We start from the raw sequence: 20,208 nt of genomic DNA on the forward strand, positions 1-20,208 counted from the left end.
AATTATAAATGATAACATTTTAATGAGTGTAACCTGAATCATTTTAGCTGGCAGCTATAAGTTATTTGAAAAATAAAATACACGTACATCGTGAAGTATATATCTATGTCTAATTTTTGGGGATACATTTCAGAAATTTAGTAAACAAGTAATGCCAATCTGCAAGCAACTCACTTTGTTACTCAAAATTAAAGTACACGTACGCATGTGACCATTTCGTGAAAATTGAATTCCGTGAACTTTACATGCACGTGACCATTACATGAAAAGTATATGCATGCACGTGCCTATTAAATTTATTATATGCATTTGTAGCAGGGATCCACCGGGGCAGTGGCTTAGGGACAAAAGTAGGTACAGTTATTTTAAGGTTGTTTTCAGAAACAATAAATTTCCCTTAATTTTTGTGTACTGAAAGTAGTCCCAGTGAAAATACAAAAATATGTTTCACTGTAGTAAAAAAATTAATGTTTACAGTTAAATATGGAAAATGAAAATACGCATTTGTTATCAATATTTTTCAATATTTCATAAATAAGTATATAATAAATATATATCTGTTCCTTAACTTTCAAGTTTCTTTCTTTATGTTTTTGTTACTTAGCTTCATTACGAATTCATTGAAAGTAACCAGTCTCCAACCCTCCCATGCGCCATTTTGCGAGTTGCCGATGACTGATTCATTTCCTGGTTGTGAATTGCGGAAGTTTGCACTTATTTATTGTTGAAGTAGCTGAAACATGGCTGGGCGACTACCAGCTGTAGTCATTGATAATGGAACGGGGTATGGTCAGCGACACAATCGTTCATGACAAGAAAATAATTAGTCATATTTTCCTAAGAAAATTTACCCCTCCCACCCTTTGCTAAAAACTTATTATTTCTGATTGCCTCTCTTACAAATAAAGGAAAACTTATTTAATGTCATTCACAAATTTATATATAACTACTTGATATATGTAGCAGGCTCAGATTACGATTGGTGCATTGAAAAAGACTAAAAATAACAAAAAGAAATTTATTTAGTCGGCCCTTTAGTTTTTACATACTGGGGTGTATAATCTGTTTGGAAGTCCACTTGAACGATATCAATAATATTATACATTAGTTATTGTGTACTGTAATATATTCCCAGTTATGTTTTGGTTTCTTTATGTACTTCCCTGGTGTAATGAGATGCATATATATATAAACCTGTTGTTCATTGTAAGAACTGCCCAGTCTAAAGACAATTTGCCAAAAAAAGCATACATATCTCAATATATCCATGTTTTAATGACAGGTTAATAAATTTGCAGTGTTTATATGTTATTTTTGTAATTTGAAGTCTGTATATTTTGGCAGAATAATAATATGCATCAATTACTCTTTGAAAAGAATTATGATTTAAGTTTAACCCAACTGTACAAAATATTGAAGAGGAAAACAGTTTAGTTTTCTTATGAAATGATAATATTCTCACAACTTCAAATATAATTCTTAAGGTTAATCTTTACTTATTATTTATATAAACTGTTTGCTTCACTTGTCACTGTAAAGTGACAACTTTTAAGCTGGTAAATACAGTCTCATGTTTCACCAGGAAGTGAAGCTTAAGTACCTTGCACAAAATAATCATCTCACATATTTCTGTTGATGGCTGAAAAAGTTTGTGTTTAATGAAATATTTTTGAATTCATTGATCTGGATTTTAACGTTTATATTTTCTCAAAATGCCTTTCATGAAACATGCAGTTATTATTGACAATGGAACAGGGTATGTTTATTCACTGTTAATTACTGTCTTATTTCCAAAAACTTTATATTTAGCAAAACAAGGAAGTGATGTTTTTGTTAGCCTAAATTTGCTTTTCCGTGAAGGAGCTCTTACTGGGGTTTTCATACTTGAATTGTTGTTTACATATTATTATAGCATATAAAATTATATGTTTTTTATCCTGACTGAGCACAAGTTAGCTGAACATGATAACTTGTTTTGACAATGTGATTTTATAGGTCATTTTTAATTATGGATATTCATCTCTGCATTTGGTTAAAATGTATACTTTGACTTGTTTTTTTTTTCCAATATATAAGTCCCACCCACCCTTGCAATTCCATAATGCCAGCTTCATAACTGAAAGAAATGTCACATCCACAATTGAAAGTTTTGCTTCGAAATATCAAAGCTTCAGTTGGGAAAGTCACCTACTACCCTAAATCATTGCAAGTTTCTAAGATACTGGCAGTTTTGCTGAAATAGCTCATTTAAATGTTTTCAAATTGTTTTATCACATATAAATGAAAATGCCATTTGTAAGTTGTTTTTTTTCTTTTTCACAAATTATGTCAATATCACACTGGTTACCTCTTTCACAACATTAAGGAAAATCATGCTAACATTTCATGATTTTAAGAAAAATCATACCTGCATATATATATAAGGATGGCCTAGGCCGCTTCACAATGCCAGCCACAAAATTATCTTTATTTCCCTCCCCCCTGCAATGTAAAATGTTTTTATTTAACATTTCAATTATCCTCTTGAGTTTCATGGATTTCAATAAAAAATAGTGAATGTTTCTCATCTGTTCAAAGTTTAGTACGTAAGTTTTATTCTATGTATATCCCAGTTTGTATACTAACAATGCAAAAACATGGGCCAGATTTAGAGATGTGATTTTCATTGTCAGAGATGTAAAGTATAACATTTTTTTATTGGCTCGACTATTCGAAGAATATGAGAGCTATTGTAGTCGCCCTGGCGTCAGCGTCCGCGTTGGTTAAAGTTTTTTGTAAAGTCAAATATCTCAATTATTGCTTGAGATATTCAATTGAAACTTACAATACTTATTAATAGTAATAAGGTACATCAGATTGACAAGTTGGATAACTCTGCCTACAATTTTGACAGAATTATGCCCCTTTTTAACTTAGAAATTTTGGTTAAAGTTTTTTGTAAAGTCAAATATCTCAATTATTGCTTGAGATATTCAATGAGGGACAGTAGTGGATTATCTTCCCTTCATAAAAACCTAGGTTAACCAAAATGTAAGTAGGTCCAAATATTTGGAATCCTTTGCTTTTATCATTAAGTTTTATGTAAGACAGGTTGGTATGTCTTAATGAATTATTTCCACATGCAACTACAAATATGTAACCCTTAAGAAAAATATGTTTCATTTATGTCAACAGATTCTACATCTTATCTCAAATTCTAATCTGAATATTACAAATGATCATAATTAGCCCTAATTAATTTAGTCTGCTACAAAGAAATAGGCGATAAAGTCCGAGTAATCCAATAGCTTAGGACCTATATATTTATAGGGATTACTCAGGGGAGGTTATTCACTACTGTCCCTCATTGAAACTTACAATACTTATTTATAGTAACAGGGTACATCGGATTGACAAGTTGGATAACTCTGTCTACAATTTTGACAGAATTATGCCCCTTTTTAACTTAGAAATTTTGGTTAAAGTTTTTTGTAAAGTCAAATATCTCAATTATTGCTTGAGATATTCAATTGAAACTTACAATACTTATTTATAGTAACAAGGTACATCAGTTTGACAAGTTGGATAACTCTGCCTACAATATTGACAGAATTATGACCCTTTGGAACTTAGAAATTTTGGTTGAAGTTTTTTTGTAAAGTCAAATATCTCAATTATTGCTTGAGATATTCAATTGAAATTTAAAATACTTTTTTATAGTAACAATGTACATCAGTTTGCAAAATTGCATAACTCTGCCTGTAATATTTGCAGAATTATTTGCCCCTTTGAAACTTAGAAATTTTGGTTAAAGGTCTTCAAAGATATTTACATGAAACTTTACACATGTACTTACGGTCATACTTTAAGGGTCATAATTGTATGTCACTGTGACTGACCAAGTTCCATAACTCTATCCTGCATTAAGGCTGATTCATATCCCCTTTTCTACTTAGTCTCTAGGTTAATGTTTACATGCAAGTTATACATATCTCAATAACTATTAAAGATATTTATTTAAATTTTAAAACTTCACATTATGCATTTAGGGTCATAATTGTAGGTCACTGACAAAGATCCATAATTCAATCTTGCATTTAGGCTGATTTTTCTCCCCTTTTCAACTAAGAAATACATGGTAAAGTTTTGCTTGTAAGCTGTTATCTCCATAATTACTGAAGGGTCTGTGCCTTTTTTGGGACAATTTTATGCATTCATAATAATAAAGCTGTGATTTACTTGATAAAACATCTTAATAACAAGCCTTTGTACATTTTCTGTCAATTTTATGTATTCATAGGTAATTAGTATTATTTTACTCAATAAAACACCCTTGTGACATTACCTTCCGAATAGTCAAGCCAATACTGTATAATTAGACTCTCTCTAAGGCCTATAACATGAATTTATAAAAAAAATTAGCCCTTTTGTGAACTTAGAAAATTTAACATTATCAAAGCTCTAAATTTAACATTATCAAGGCTCTTTTAATATCAAGCACTAAGAATAGTCAAGCGTGCTGTCCTACCAACAGCTCTTGTTTGTTTGGCAATGAAAAATTAGGGGTTGTAGTGTATGGTTAAAAAGCATAAGAGAAACAGTTATTTTATTTTAGACCCAATTAAGGGAAAATACTGCTTACTTTATAGATATTTCGTGACTAAATGATTAATTGATTAAGAGTAAAGAAAACTTAACTACAGTAGGCAATAGCATACAGCTTGAGCTTTGTAACAAATTGTTATGAATGTACACTTGTACAATGAACTGTTTTGGCATAATTGAGAAAACTGGTATGGAAAACATCATATAGAAAGTGTTTTATAAGGAAAGAAGAACTTGACAACTTTGAACACCTTGGTTGATTTAATGTTAGTTGTTGACAGTTGAGTTCCGTGCAAAACTATAGATTTGTACCAGTACATACTAAAGGAATTTGCTTTGTACTTGTCCCCAAATCCCGAGGCTTTATGTTCACAATGAAAGTCAGGATTATGATAAAATGATCCTGATTTTGTTCTCTGCTGTATGAAACCTACATTGATAATTTATATTGGACTAAAATAATATGGTACATAGATAAAATGTAAGAAATTTTGCTGATTTGCTGTTTGTTTGTTTGATTGGATTTTACGTCACACCAACACAGTATAGGTCATATGGCCACGTTCCAGCTTTACTGGTGGAGGAAGACCTTGGGTGCCTTTTCTTGTATTATTTCAGGCACGCACGGATTTGCTATTATGCTGATTTGCAAACAAACAAACTTATTTTGGAATATAATTCTGGAATAATATAATACATATGATACAAATTTTTGTGCCCCCACTTTTGTGGCTGGCATTTAGATTTACCCTTGTCTGTCCATCCTTCCTTCCGTCCATCCGTCCGTTCTCTTTTGTGTCGCACGTAACTCAAAAGTATTGACCTACAGTCATAAAACTTTACAGGAATGTTGATCAGCATGTGTAGTTGTGCACCTTGGTATTTTTGTCTGGATTTATTTAGTATTTTTAGAGTTATTGCCCTTGACTTAGTAAAATTTTGCAATTTTCAACATGTGTCGCATGTAACTCTTAAAAGTATTTGACCTAGAGTCATGAAACTTTACAGGACTGTTGATCAGCATGTGTAGTTGTGCACCTGTGTATTTTTGTCTGGAATTATTATGCTCCCCGAAAAATTTCGGGGGAGCATATAGTCGGCGCCTTGTCCGTCTGTCCGTCCGTCCGTCTGTCCGTCCGTTTTCTTGTCCGGAGCATAACTTGAAAACCCTTGGAGATAATTTGTTTAAACTTCATACAGTGGTAGAGGGCATTGAGGGGGAATGCAGTGTCAAAGAACCATAACTCTATTTTGCCTGGTTTTTGAATTATCTCCCCTTATAGAAAAATCTTGTCCGGGGTATAACTCTAAAACTATAAGAGATATCAACATGAAACTTTGTAGGTGAATAGATCTCAATGGGTAGATGTGCAGTGCATAAGAACAATAACTCTTTTTGTCCTAATTTAGGAGTTATTGCCCTTTGTTAATTTTGACACTGAACTTTGTCTGGAACATAACTCTAAAATTATAAGAGATATCAAGATGAAACATTGTAGGTAGATAGATCTCATTGAAAAGAAGTGCAGTGCAAAAGAAACATAACTCTGTTAAGCCTCATTTTTGAATTATCTCCCCTTTTAGAAAAATCTTGTACTGGACATAGCTGTAAAACTATAAGAGATATTAACATGAAACTTTGTAGGTAGATGTATCTCAATGGGTTGAAGTGCAGTGCATGAGAATCATAACTCTGCCTTGCCTAATTCTGGAGTTATTGCCCTTTTTTGGTGTTTTTATACTTTTTGAAGTTGTCCGGAACATAACTCGGAAACCATAAGAGATATCAACAAGAAACTTTGTAAGTTGATAGATAACAGTGATTAGAAGTGCAGTGCAAAGAATGGTAACTCTGCCTTTCCTAATTTTGGAATTATTGCACTTTGAACTTTTTCCAGGGACATAACTCTGAAACTACAAGAGGTGTACTTTCCTGTGTCCAAAACCTAATCGGGGAGCATCACCCGGCTCAAACCGGGCTCTTGTTTAGTATTTTTAGAGTTATTGCCCTTGACTTAGTAAAATTTTGCAATTTTCAACTTGTGTCGCATGTAACTCAAAAATATTTGACCTACAGTCATGAAACTTTACAGGAATGTTGATCAGCATGTGTAGTTGTGCACCTGGGTATTTTCATCAGGATTTATTTAGTTTTTTTAGAGTTATTGCCCTTGACTTAGTTAGTAAAATTTTGCGATTTTCAACTTGTGTCGCATGTAACTCAAAGAATTTGACCTAGAGTCATGAAACTTAAAAGGAATGTTGATCAGCATGTGTTGTTGTGCACCTGGATATACTCGTCTAGATTTATTTAGTATTTTTAGAGTTATTGCCCTTGACTTAGTAAAATTTTGCAATTTTCAAATTGTTTCGCATGTAACTCAAAAAAGATTTGACATAGAGTCATGAAACTTTACAGGAATGTTGATCAGCATGTGTTGTTGTGCACCTGGGTATTTTCGTCTGGATTTATTTAGTATTTTTAGAGTTATTGCCCTTGACTTAGAAAATTTTTGCAATTTTTAACTTGTGTCGCATGTAACTCAAAAAGGATTTGACATAGAGTCGTTAAACCTTACGGGAAGGTTGCTCAGCATATTTAGTTTTGCACCTGGGGTTTCGCTTGTGGATTTATCCAGTATTTGTAGAGTTATTTCTTTTGACTTAGTAATGTTATTATGTTGTTATTTGTTCCTGTGTGCTTGAGTTAGAATCAACCAACTTTACAGGAGTAATGATCAACATCACTAAATTACAGGAATAATGATTCACATCAGTGTGAAGCTATGCACCTGGGACTTTGCATGTGGATTTTTTTCAGTTTTGTTAGAGTTATTGCCCTTGACTTACAGTAGTATAAATTTGCAATTTTCAACTTGTTCATGCGTAGCTCAAAAAGTATTTCACTTGTAGGCCTGAAAGTTTACAAGAATGTTGGTCAGCATGTGTACTTCTGCACCTGGGGGTTTGCTTGTGAATTTATTCAGTATTTGTAAAGTTCTTGCCCTTTAATTAGTAAAAGATTTTTAGTTTTCAAAAAACATTTGACCTAGAGTCATAAGATTGACAGAACAGTGGCGGGGTGGGGACACCCGTGTCCTATGGACACATTTATAGTTGAAAATAACTTTATCAAAATAAGGATCAAGATCGATATTTCCCTAAAATTTCATTAACATTTTCCATTTCAAGATCATTTTTAAGTTACTATTGAGAATTAAATCAATAAAAATAATCAGTGTAATACAATGTTGAAAATTTTGACCCTAATCCATAAATCTTTGTGAGTGGAATAATGCAAAATTGAGATCTAAACTAAACAAACAAATAGGTTTTTTATGGCATCAAAGGTAAAAATGAATAGTTTTTAGTCTTTGTTTACAAAGGTGCCATGTTTTGTCGTCTTTTATTTGGTAGTATATTTATCTTACCTATCATGGTTGATATAACAACAGGTACACTAAGATGGGATATGCTGGCAACACAGAGCCACAGTTTATTATACCATCTGCTATTGCTGTAAAAGAAACTGCCTCTGTAGGTAATAAGTCCATCTCACGTTTAGGTAAAGGAGTGGAAGATTTGGACTTCTTCATTGGTGACGAGGCTCTAAATGCAACTTCATATGCTGTAAAGGTAAGTTTAAATCGATGTTTAGCTCACCTTAACACTAGGCGACTTTTTGTGATAGGAAATGCCTAATGTTGACAATTTCTTTAAGCAATATCCCAAAGTAATTTCTATAAGATGAAATGAACAAGTAAACACTAGATCAGAAAAATTTGAATTAAAAGAGCTGGGTGGATGTGTTCATGAAGAGTTTAAATAAACAGGACAACTTTAAACTTGCATGAAGTGTGATGAAATTGAATAACAAGGAAGATATTTTGTAGATTTTGCTGGGTTTTTTTTTTTTTGTTAAGATTTCAACAAGGAAGAAAAATATTATTTAATCTTTTGATGATTTAAAAAGAAGGTCTAATATTAAATTTCTTCATATCAAACAATTGGGTTATGTATTCATAAAGATTGTTATATTTCAATGACCCTTTTTTGTTGATTTTTGTATTTTTATAGTATATTCTTGAAAAGTATGATAATTATTTCAGTGGCCAATTCGACATGGTATAGTTGATGACTGGGATTTGATGGAGAGGTTCTGGGAACAGGCCATCTTTAAATACCTCAGATCAGAGCCAGAAGATCATTATTTCTTACTGGTAATCTATTACATCATATCTATACTCATCTTCATTGAAATTTAATTTTAATCAAGGAGTTTAATATAGCTGTTTCATATTGCCCAGCTGCCTCCACTTATGGATGAAAATATGTATGTATGAATTATTAAATAAGAGGATTACTGAGTCACGCTCAGTTCAAGTTGTTGATATATAATCTGCTTTCATGAAAGGAAACAGGAATTTTGAAAAGCATGGTGGAAATACATTTTACTTTGCTGACTGTGTTTGAAATGTATGATTTTATACTTCATTTATCTTGCAAGTTACAATAACAGGTAAATTCCTTATATTTCAGTAAGAATTTTGAATTATTTAAATGCATAGCTTATATTGAACTTTTTCAGACAGAGCCTCCTTTGAACACACCTGAGAACAGGGAATACACGGCTGAAATCATGTTTGAGTCTTTCAATGTACCAGGTCTATATATAGCAGTACAGGTAAAATCATATTGCTGGTGATTAACACTATAAGTTAATATGTTATTTGTATATCCCTTGTACTAACATTGTACAGGTATTAATATGTCACTGATGTTTTATGTCACCTGTCAATCAGTTGTCAATATTAGTGTGTGGTATTGATGTATTACTGACTTACCTTCATTGACTTGTTTACAAATGTTCATTTAATCTTCATAAATCTTATTTTTCATACTTGTTATGTTATGTCATTTAGAGCAAACACCAGAACACAACACTCAGAAGTCTGACCAGGCTCTATACTGTTGACCAACATTAAAATTTCATCTCTCAGAAATTTATCTTGAACAGTTTCAAAGAAAGAAAGCTGTACAAGTGAATTTATGTAATTAAGTAGGTTTCAGGTTAAACTATAAATCAGTTGTTCCAAGTTGAAAGTAGGGAAAGTCTATAAGTGTAAATGTAGCTCGAATTGCATTGAAACCTGCTTTAAGTGTAAGACAATTTTCTGTTTGATTCTTCATTTGTACATAATACTTGTTAATACTTCAGGCTGTGTTAGCATTGGCAGCATCTTGGACATCAAGGCAAGTAGGGGAAAGAACTCTTACAGGAACTGTGATAGACTCTGGTGATGGAGTTACCCATGTCATTCCAGTAGTAAGTTACTTTGGACTTTCAGTATTTGAAAATGAGAGTTTGGTCATGTGACCAATTATGTCATATTACAGCAAATAAGTGCTTTTATGTGCTATAAGTCAGATTATCATTGATCTATTTTTATTATACTACTGAATGTGTATATAGGCAAAACTGTTGAATTAAATAAAGAGAAGCTGAACCTATTCCTGAAATTATATTTGTTCAGTATAATAAACAGACCATCAGATGGGGAATCTGGCAGTGTGTGTGACATTGATAATGTTAATCCAGGGGTGACATTTGGTACTCTTGTTGACAATATCTTAATGTGACATATGGTTCCATATGATATGTATACATGTATATTATGGTATAGAATTATGATGTAGATATAGTATAACAGTTATTACTTATACAGCTAGTTTATGACTCAGATTTGTTCAGTTTTATTTCACTAATTGTTTTTGGTACTGTATTACATTGCATTTTCAAAAAATTTTCATCTTAAGTTGATACCAGTGTCATAGCAATTTTTCGTTTCATTTAGGCTGAGGGCTATGTAATTGGAAGCTGTATAAAACATATCCCAATAGCTGGTAGAGATATTACCTATTTCATACAACAATTGTTACGAGAACGAGAGGTGGGAATTCCTCCTGAACAGTCTCTTGAAACTGCTAAAGCTATCAAGGTAAGAACTTTGTTATACATAGGCTCTTGTTTGATTGTTTGCGATATATTTGTGTAATGGAAGAAACCAGTCTTTATCATAAGTATAATTTAATTAATTAATTTTCCTGCTTAGTCACTTTTAAACATGCTGTGAAAGGGTTTAAACCAGTTTATACAAGTTGTCTTGTCAACTTTAGTCAACTTTTATCTTGTAGTATGTCATTATAATCATCTCAAAATCCATATGTCTTCAGATTGATTTCTTTTGAAACTATTGTATTGAACTTTGTAAGGCATCTCCCACTAGTATAATACAATGTAGTCTGATTAATATTTTGCCCCATCGTAAGGAAAGGCAGGGTTCCCACGCTGTCCGGGAAAACGGGAAATGTCCGTGAATTTGAAAACAGGAGCTCCCGGCCTTGAAAAGTCCGGGAATTAGTGTTGATACATAAAAAAGTCCGGGAAGGTACGGGAGTTAGTCTGGAAAAGGGGAGGTGAATCAAACAACCAAAATGGCGGTCTTAGCACAGTTTATTGACTTCCTATTGACTTTTCGATTTACAAGTGTTTTGGGAGGCCAAGTTTGACATTTATGAGATTTAACATTTATTTTCTGGTTACTATGGCGTTTTTTTTTTTTTTGGAAAATCTAATAAGACAGTCACAAATCGACCTCGAAGTATGCTTGATTGGCCCGTGCTAAGATGGAAGCTCACAGGTCTGGTTGTTTCCTTGGGCAATTTTTTTTTATCCTAATTGCTCACAACCATGCTAAAAGCCAAAGGTAAATCAATATAAAATAAACAATAGTATTACATACATGAACTATTGTCAAGGCAGAGCACAGCCTATTGACCACTCCATATTTGGGTAGCACGAAATACCCAAATACATTGTATAGCCAAAATATACTAAAAATGAATGTGTTATACTAAAAAATGTGCTATTTTAATCATGAATACAATATACACTTACATGAATATCTAAGTGTGGGAACCCTGGAAAGGAGCCTTACTGAATGTTGAATGGTTTTCTCTAATCAATGGGGTAATGCATGTGAGACTGCGTTAGTGATATTCATCATGTTATTACCTATAACATATAATGTCATTCATGTTTTATTAAATTGTTTACAGGAAAGATTTAGTTATGTATGTCCAGACATAGCAAAAGAGTTTGCAAAATATGACCAAGACCCCTCAAAGTGGATGAAAAAATTTGAGGGTATGAATTCTATAAACAAACAAAAATTTGCGGTAGATGTAGGCTACGAAAGATTCTTAGGGCCAGAAATCTTCTTCCATCCTGAGGTATACCTTGTTTATTTATTTTTTTGTTTATTTATCATTGCAAATTAAAAGATTGTTGATTCTGTGTTAGCACTTAATGTTCACCTGAGATCTTCCTCCACCAGTAAAGCTGGAAAGGCGTCATATGACCTATGCTATGTTGGTGCAACAACCGAACAAAAAAATGAAAAGATGTTCACATCAAGTAATTTATGCTTTTTAATAATAATAAATGTTTTCTTTGGCCAGCAAGAATTGTTGTGATGAAAATGGTAAACATTTAAAAATTTAGAATTCTTTTTTATATTTTAGAAAGTTTATGAGTGTGACACAGTTCTCACACTGATAGTTTGATGAGTTAGTGTTATGTCATTAAAAAGATAAACAATTTAACACAGATTATTGGATGAGACATATCAAGCTTAATTAAGAAGCTTTTGTAGTTGACTTAATAGCATAATTATGATACTATGTTATTTTTAGCAACAAGTGTTCACCATGATCAACATTGCATATGTAAGAACCATCTAGATTTATGGTTAAGGTTAAATGGCAAAGTTTGGAATAAAAGAAGTTATTGGGACCATTTCTCTTTGATTAGATTTGGTACCATAAAATAACAAGATACCAATGTTTGTTTAGGACATAAGAACTAATTGTATCACTCTACATTCAAAGTCATTCTGGTGAGGTTTACTGAACAATAAAAACTAAATTTTAAAGTTAATTGTTTTCTTAAACAAAATTTATAATTAAATGGTAAAATAATGGCACATGTATTGTTTGTAATTTTCAGTTTTCAAACCCTGATTTTACAACACCAATATCAGAAGTAGTTGACACTGTGATCCAACAAAGTCCTATAGATGTTAGAAGAGGACTGTATAAGGTACTTACATGTTACAATGCTGTCCTATCTCTCTTAAATAGATTGTTTGAAAAGTTCCTAAATCTCATGATGTTTGGATATTTATTATACCCCCAAAAACGAAGTTTGGGGGGGGGGGGGGTATATAGGAGTCACCCGGTGGTCGGTCGGTCCAGACGTCCGTCCGGAGCATAACTTCAAGACTAATGGTTGGAATTCAATATAACTACATACAATGGTCAAGCACATTGAGAGGAAGTGCAGTGAACAAGAACCATAACTTTATCTTGACTAATTACAGAGTTATTGCCCTTTGTTACTTTTCCTTGTCCGGGGCATAACTTGAAAACTACTGGTTGGAATTCAAAACAACTTCATACAATTGTCAAACACAATAAGGGGAGGTGCAGTGCACAAGAACCATAACTCTATCTAAAGTAATTACAGAGTTATTGCCCTTTGTTACTTTTCCATTGCTTTCTTTTGTCCGGGCCATAACTTGAAGACTAATGGTTGGAATTCAATATAACAAGATACAATGGTCAAGCACATTGAGGGGAAGTGCAGTGCACAAGAACCATGACTCTATCTTGACTAATTACAGAGTTATTGCCCTTTGTTACTTTTCCTTGTCCGGGGCATAACTTGAAAACTACTGGTTGGAATTCAAAACAACTTCATACAATTGTCAAACACAATAAGGGGAAGTGCAGTGCACAAGAACCATAACTCTATCTAAAGTAATTACAGAGTTATTGCCCTTTGTTACTTTTCCATTGCTTTCTTTTGTCCGGACCATAACTTGAAGACTAATTGTTGGAATTCATTATAACTTCATACAATGGTCAAGCACATTGAGAGGAAGTGCAGTGCACAAGAACCATAACTCCATCTTGACTAACTACAGAGTTAATGCCCTTTGTTATTTTTCCTTGTCCAGAGCATAACTTGAAAACTACTGTTTGTAATTCAATACAACTTCATACAGTTGTCAAGGACATTAAAAGGAAGTGCAGTGCACAAGAGCCATAACTCCATTTTGACAAAGTACAGAGTTACTGATACTTTTCCTTGTCCGGAGCATAACTTAAAACGTACTGGTTGGAATTCAAAACAACTTCATACAATGGTCAAGCACAATAAGAGGAAGTGCAGTGCACAAGAACTATAACTCCATCTTCAGTATTTATAGAGTTATTGCCCTTTGTTCCTTTTCTTTGTCTTTCTGGACTTATTACAGAGTAATTCAGTAAAACTTCATCAATGGCCAACCACATTGAAAGGAATTGCAACATACAAGAACCACAACTATCTTTAATTGCCCACAACCATAACTCTTAATTTCAATTCTTTTACAAGGTATTCTGTTACTAGTAACATCGTCATTTCTGAAGCAGTCTTATGGGGGTATTAATCACATTTAGTGATAGTTCTAGTTTTTGAAAGCAGCAAGCAAAGATAACTACACTTAAAAATACATACATATTTTCTTAGAGTTCTAACTGAACTGTTTAATATGTAAAGATAATTTAAATAAATAGTTTCATCTTCTTTATAGAAATAATTAAAACATATGCCATTAACTTCCTATTGTCATACATGTAGTTCAGAAAATGTTTATGAAAAATTAATAAATGGCAATACCTCAAATACCTTTGACAGAATTTACTAAAACGTTACAAAGTAAATCAGATTTTGGTAAAATAATTTTTGAATTGTGTTTTTTTTTTGGTAATATAAAGATATGTGGAATGCTGTAAATGTTCACTTCTTTAGAAGGCCCTCTCTGCTCTGTGATCTGCCAATCATTGTCCTAAGATGCTTATGATATGTATTAATGGTGTTACATTGAATTTTAGAAGTGTTATATTATAAAATTTTACATGATTTATTTCAGAATATTGTGCTATCAGGGGGTTCTACAATGTTTAAAGATTTTGGAAGGAAGTTGCAGAGAGATGTAAAAAGAGTGGTTGACGGTAGATTAAAAGTCAGTGAAGAACTTAGTGGTGGTAGAATAAAGGTATACACTGTTTAAACTACTTTTACTACTTTGTTTTATGTCTGAAATATGTGAGAAAAAGTTTTGTACAATTTTACTTTTGCGAAAGGGATGTGGACAGTATTTTGGGACAAAGTTTACTTTTATAAAGGTGAGCAGGGTTTTTAAGCTCAACTTTTTTTTTTTTGAAAAAAAAAGTAGAGATATTGTTATAGTCGCGGCGGCGTTGCTGTTGCCGTCCGCAAACTTGTACCTGGATCATAACTTTTTTATTTCTTGGTGTATTGTCTTCATACTTGGCCACAACAAGCCTTTGGACAAGACCTTTCAGTAGACCACACTAACCTTGACCTTCATCCATAAATGACCTTGACCTTCAAGGTTAAAAGTCCAAATTTTCCTTGTTCATGCTGTTATTGGCTGAAACTTTGTTATTTTTGAATGGATTTTCTCAAACTTGAACATAATAATCTTCAAGGATATCCCTTAAAAATAACCAGACAGACCTTGACCTTCACTCATAAATGACCTTGACTTTGAAGGTCAAATTATTGAAAATTTCATTGTTTTGGTCCACCACGTGACTCCACCACCACGTGACTACCACATGACTTTGCCACGTGACTTCACCACGTGACTTCACCACGTGACTCCACCACATGACTTTACCACGTGACTCCACCACGTGACTTTACCACATGACTCCACCACGTGACACCACCACGTGACTCCACCACGTGACTTCACCACGTGACTTCACCACATGACTTCACCACGTGACTCCACCACGTGACTTTACCACGTGTCTCCACCGTGTGACACCACCACGTGACACGACCACGTGAGTCCACCACTTGACTCTACCACGTGTATCTGTTTATAGAATTTTCTATTTATAGAATTGCGTGTTTCTATTTATAGAATTGCGTGTTTCTATTGATAGAATTTTCTATTTATAGAATTGATTTATAGAATTGCGTGTTTGTATTTATATATATAATTTGGTATATTTATATATACAAAATATATAGACAAAACTTATGTGACAAGACAGACCGATTAATTTTATAAAAAGGAAACGTTAAGATTTTGTTCAAACATTTCTTTGTTTGCTTTTAGAGAAAGTAAAAAGTCGAGCGTTGCTCCCGCCCGGCGGTGGCTCTTGTTGTCTCTATATTTTGAAGAGGCCTTAGACTTATATTTTACTGTTGTAAAAGGGGATGGAAGCCATCAAAACCCAATTACTGTAGAAGATACTTAATTATGTAAGGTGGTATTTGGGGTGCTGGTGTCCAAATGATTCAGTTAGCTGACCCTGGCCTTATACAGCAAGTTTGAATCCCACCAGTGTCCTGCATTTGAGGAAGTAATGCTACAGGTCATTGGTTATATTCAATACCCTTTACTGACTGAAATGATTTCTCTGTATTTGTTATGAACATGTAATATTTAATGTCTGAGTATGATATTACAGTCAAAAAATAAGATCTAGATTTAAATAAAGTTTTAAATGAGTAAAATGTTATATGTATGTTTGTATATCTTAGTGGATATGTAGATATAATATTTGTAACTTCAAGTTGACAGCCTGAAATAGATTCTATTGGTCATAAAAGTGAACAAACCATAATATGATGTTCAAAATACTCAAAACAAATATTGAATTAAATGATTAGTCTCCGAAGATAGGTTAGTTTTCTAGATGAGACTTGTATTTAGTGTAAAGTTTGTACTTGTTTCAGCCAAAACCAATTGATGTACAAGTAATTACACATCATATGCAACGATATGCTGTATGGTTTGGAGGTTCAATGTTAGCATCAACAGTAAGTTATTGTCTGTGTTTACCTCATTACTTTATACTTATATTATAAATAGAGTACATAATTATTTAGGATTTTATAGATGACTATAAAATGACTACCGAAGACAGGGTCATGTAATGTTTTTTTAGATGGCAGTTAGATTTGTGTTTGTTTGTAAAGCATGCTCAAAAAGAATTTAATGTTTTCATATAAATTTCACTATCTCTAAAATGTTCATATTGATTATATGATATTTCTAGCGAGACAGTATAAAAATTTACTTTGGTTCATTCTGAGACAGTTTCTCAATATTTGATGTATGATTTTATGAAGGTAGTGATGAACAATATGATGATTATTTTCAGCCGGAGTTTTACCAAGTGTGCCACACGAAGGCGGACTATGACGAGCATGGACCTAGTATATGTAGACATAATCCAGTGTTTGGTACCATGTCATAGAATTAGTTGCTGACTTCATATAACTTGTTGAATCATTAGTTATCCAGGACAATAAAATTCCTTAAACAACGTAAACAAATCATGCAAACATGTTATATCTAAGACATAGTGATTTTATTGTTGGTATTTACTGTACAAGATATTAGACCCTCTATCCTGTAAAATTACAATATAAGTAACATTCCCTATACACAAACACAAAATTGTATGTATCATAAATTCCTATTGTTAGGTTGATGACTGTATGGCATGGAAAGAATTTCTAGGCCTGCTGTACCACATTTTACACCACAATCTTTGTGTATAGGTGGAGCTTAAGCAGTTTATAAGTAGATGAAATTTAAAAACAAAACTAAACGATTCCCAAGTATTTTCATTTTATATCATTTAAGGTAGAATAAGAACACGATATACATGTTATGACAAGCCTATATTATAAACTTTTATTTCATTTTTTATGGGTATGTACTACTTAAATGATTATAATTTAACATAAAAATTGTAAGATCAAAATTGTGTTATTTTTTTATTTAAAGGTTTTATAAACTGGAATGATATTAACTGTAAGCAAAAGTTTTCCATTGTATATGATCAACAATTTGTTACTGTGCTAATGATAACTATTATAATTATTATATCCTAAGGGAAGCATTTTTATATAGCTGACAGAAGTGTGATCTTTGAAAGAGAGTATTAATGGTATATTTTATTGAATGAACTGAATGAAAAGTTTGAAACCCCTTTCTTTCTTTGATTTATTAAGAAATGGATAGTTTTAGTTTTGTTCAACTGTAACCTTGGAATTAACTTGGCAAATGTAAACATTTATGTTGATGTTCATTATGTACGAGGGATAAAACCATTTACCATTACTGTATTGGTATTCTTTATTAGCCGTTAACCTGCTATAACCAGAAGTGATTGGTCTTTGTCACCAGTATAGAGCCAGGCCAGCCTGGTGTTTGTCACCAGTATAGAGCCAGGCCAGCCTGCACATCTGTGCTGTTGGTGACTCAGTTTTTGATTAGATTTTGAAATCCCTTGTAAATTACAAGTTCAAAGCAGGATAAATATGAGATGCATCATGACAAAACCAACATAGTGCGTTTGCGACCAGCATGGATCCTGATCAGACTGCGCGGATGCGCAGGCTGGTCTGGATCCATGCTGGTCGCAAACCCATTATGTTGGTTTTGTCGTGACGCGGCTCATATATTACTGAAGTTCAGCAGGTAAATGGTGATTAGAGTAGACTTATCATGTAATCTATCCAGCTAGCTTAATAGGCTACTTGTTCTACATGGGTGCTAGTTTAGATGATATACGAAAAGATGTTTACCTGAAAGCTGTTATAATATTAGGTTTGAACTTGAAACAAAAGATTGGTGCATACCATAACTACATCAATTTATAAAGCAATATGTACAACTAGAAAGTATTTACAGGGAATATTAGTGTTTATATACTTGTTTTATTTTTCCTGCAGATAATGCAGTTGTTTACATTGACCTATGACCTATAGTATGTGATTGTTTATGAACAAATGTTATTTTCCAAGATATGATTGTGGGCATTGTTATACTGACTGTACTATAAGTAAAACAACAATATTTCTTACCATGATTTGTCTACTGAATTCAATTGGTAAATAAAATTTTCATTTCATAGAAATTTTATATTTCTTATGACAATGGCATGTTAAGAAATTCTACACTTAGAACAAAAAACAAAACTTTGCTTTTATACTATTGACTGTTTTGCATGCATGAAATTATTGTAGAACAAGATTTGATATTACATAATGTTTATAGAACCATTGTCTTACTGTGATTTACATTATACACATGTATGAACACTTTTATACTGTTGATGGACAGTTGTGAGTGCTGAAGAAAGCTTCAAGCTTGTTTAATGGATATTGTTATATATTGATAACCTTAAGACACCTTAGTTTATTTTACACTGATTCACGATATATCATGTGATGATGATAAAATGTTTCCAGTCTTGTTGATAAAGAACATAGTTAAGTTGATATTAATTTATTTGAGAATTAAACGATATTTTTAATATTCTGCATACACGTGATGTCATTTAATTTTCTGACTAATATTATTGAACACCTATTGTTTAGTACAACAGATAGATGTTATAGTGAGTTAACATTGACATGATAGAGAATTGTTCTCGAAGTTGTTTAAGATAGTGCACAGTCAGTCGTACTGCTGATCAGTTATTGTATATATAGCATACAGCTTCACTTCTACACTTGCTCTATTTTTCCTCACCCATAGCATATCTTGGACAGAGTGTTTTTGTCAGTTTGAAGGTAAGAATAATATTAAGAAAAGTGTGAACGTTGTGGTGATAGTATTTTTTATATTCATTGAACTGTATTAGTATGTTGGTTTGATTTAGTATGATCACTATATATAACTGTTTGTTATACCTAACTGGTAATGGCAATATCTTATATCTTTAGTTTGGAAAAGTGCTATATGTAGTTCTTCATTTAATTATTTCTTTTCCCAGATTTCAAAGATTGTTTGAACTTTTTAGTACTTTAAGAAATGCCAACAACCATTAAAAACATGACTTATACACAGAATTAGAAAAACCATAGAACTTATGGTCCACATTATTTTTTTTTCCTCAAAAACTTTTAACATGTTTATATAAAGTTGACTTTAAAATGTGGATGAACATTTTTGTGTGTGTTTAGTATTGAATTTATCATATACTGTTATTTAAGGTATTTGACAGCCTTACTTGAGTTTATTTATGCTGTTTACTATACATGTATACATGTATATCAGTTTTTTGTAATAAAGGCTACCGTTATTGTGCTGTTTATTTCTTGTCATACAAAACTGTACTCACCAGAATGAAATGGTCATGGTAAATTTAAGTATGTATGGAGTTTTGGGGGTCATCATGTTCATTTTAATATAATTTCTACTCGGAGAAACTTAAGCTTAACCTGTCACATCTTTCACTTGACTTGCTAAGGATGGGTAATATTTATACATGTATGTTAGATTGAGCCAAGAGTATTAAATGTAGAATTTCTTTTCAACAACTGTAATGTTTTTGAACTGCGTTTTGTAAACAAATGAAATGATTTTGAAAAATAATGAAGCAAATATGCTCCGGCTCTTTAAATTGTGACTGAAATATGTAAAACCTTTAATACCAAATGATTTCACTTCATTTAAC

At 32.4% G+C, this 20,208-nt stretch overlaps 1 protein-coding gene across 2 annotated transcripts; it reads left to right on the plus strand.

Moving 5' to 3' along the window:
- The first annotated feature begins 626 nt into the window (after positions 1-626).
- On the plus strand, positions 627-19,299 carry LOC132757161 (actin-related protein 3). 2 transcript variants are annotated; one of them, XM_060748360.1, is made up of 11 exons: positions 627-784; positions 8,040-8,220; positions 8,694-8,804; positions 9,173-9,268; positions 9,803-9,910; positions 10,440-10,583; positions 11,704-11,877; positions 12,653-12,745; positions 14,622-14,747; positions 16,469-16,552; positions 16,897-19,299. In XM_060748360.1, the coding sequence occupies exons 1-11, from the start codon at positions 741-743 to the stop codon at positions 16,990-16,992; spliced, it is 1,257 nt and encodes a 418-aa protein (XP_060604343.1). In that variant the 5' UTR covers positions 627-740; the 3' UTR covers positions 16,993-19,299. The 2 variants fall into 2 exon arrangements, with proteins under 2 accessions (XP_060604343.1, XP_060604342.1); XM_060748359.1 differs by lacking the exon at positions 627-784 and adding an exon at positions 1,585-1,756.
- The last annotated feature ends 909 nt before the right edge of the window (positions 19,300-20,208 follow it).

This window comes from Ruditapes philippinarum, unplaced genomic scaffold, assembly GCF_026571515.1.
Source record: "Ruditapes philippinarum isolate M1 unplaced genomic scaffold, ASM2657151v2 ctg2291_1_1_1_1, whole genome shotgun sequence".
NCBI lineage: Eukaryota > Metazoa > Mollusca > Bivalvia > Venerida > Veneridae > Ruditapes > Ruditapes philippinarum.

Bases quoted from the DNA above. Each gene is read 5' to 3' on its own strand.
- LOC132757161 (XM_060748360.1), top strand. From the start codon at position 741: ATGGCTGGGCGACTACCAGCTGTAGTCATTGATAATGGAACGGG. The intron at 10,584-11,703 runs GTAAGAACTTTG...AATTGTTTACAG, and splicing joins AAACTGCTAAAGCTATCAAG to GAAAGATTTAGTTATGTATG. The intron at 14,748-16,468 runs GTATACACTGTT...TACTTGTTTCAG, and splicing joins TTAGTGGTGGTAGAATAAAG to CCAAAACCAATTGATGTACA.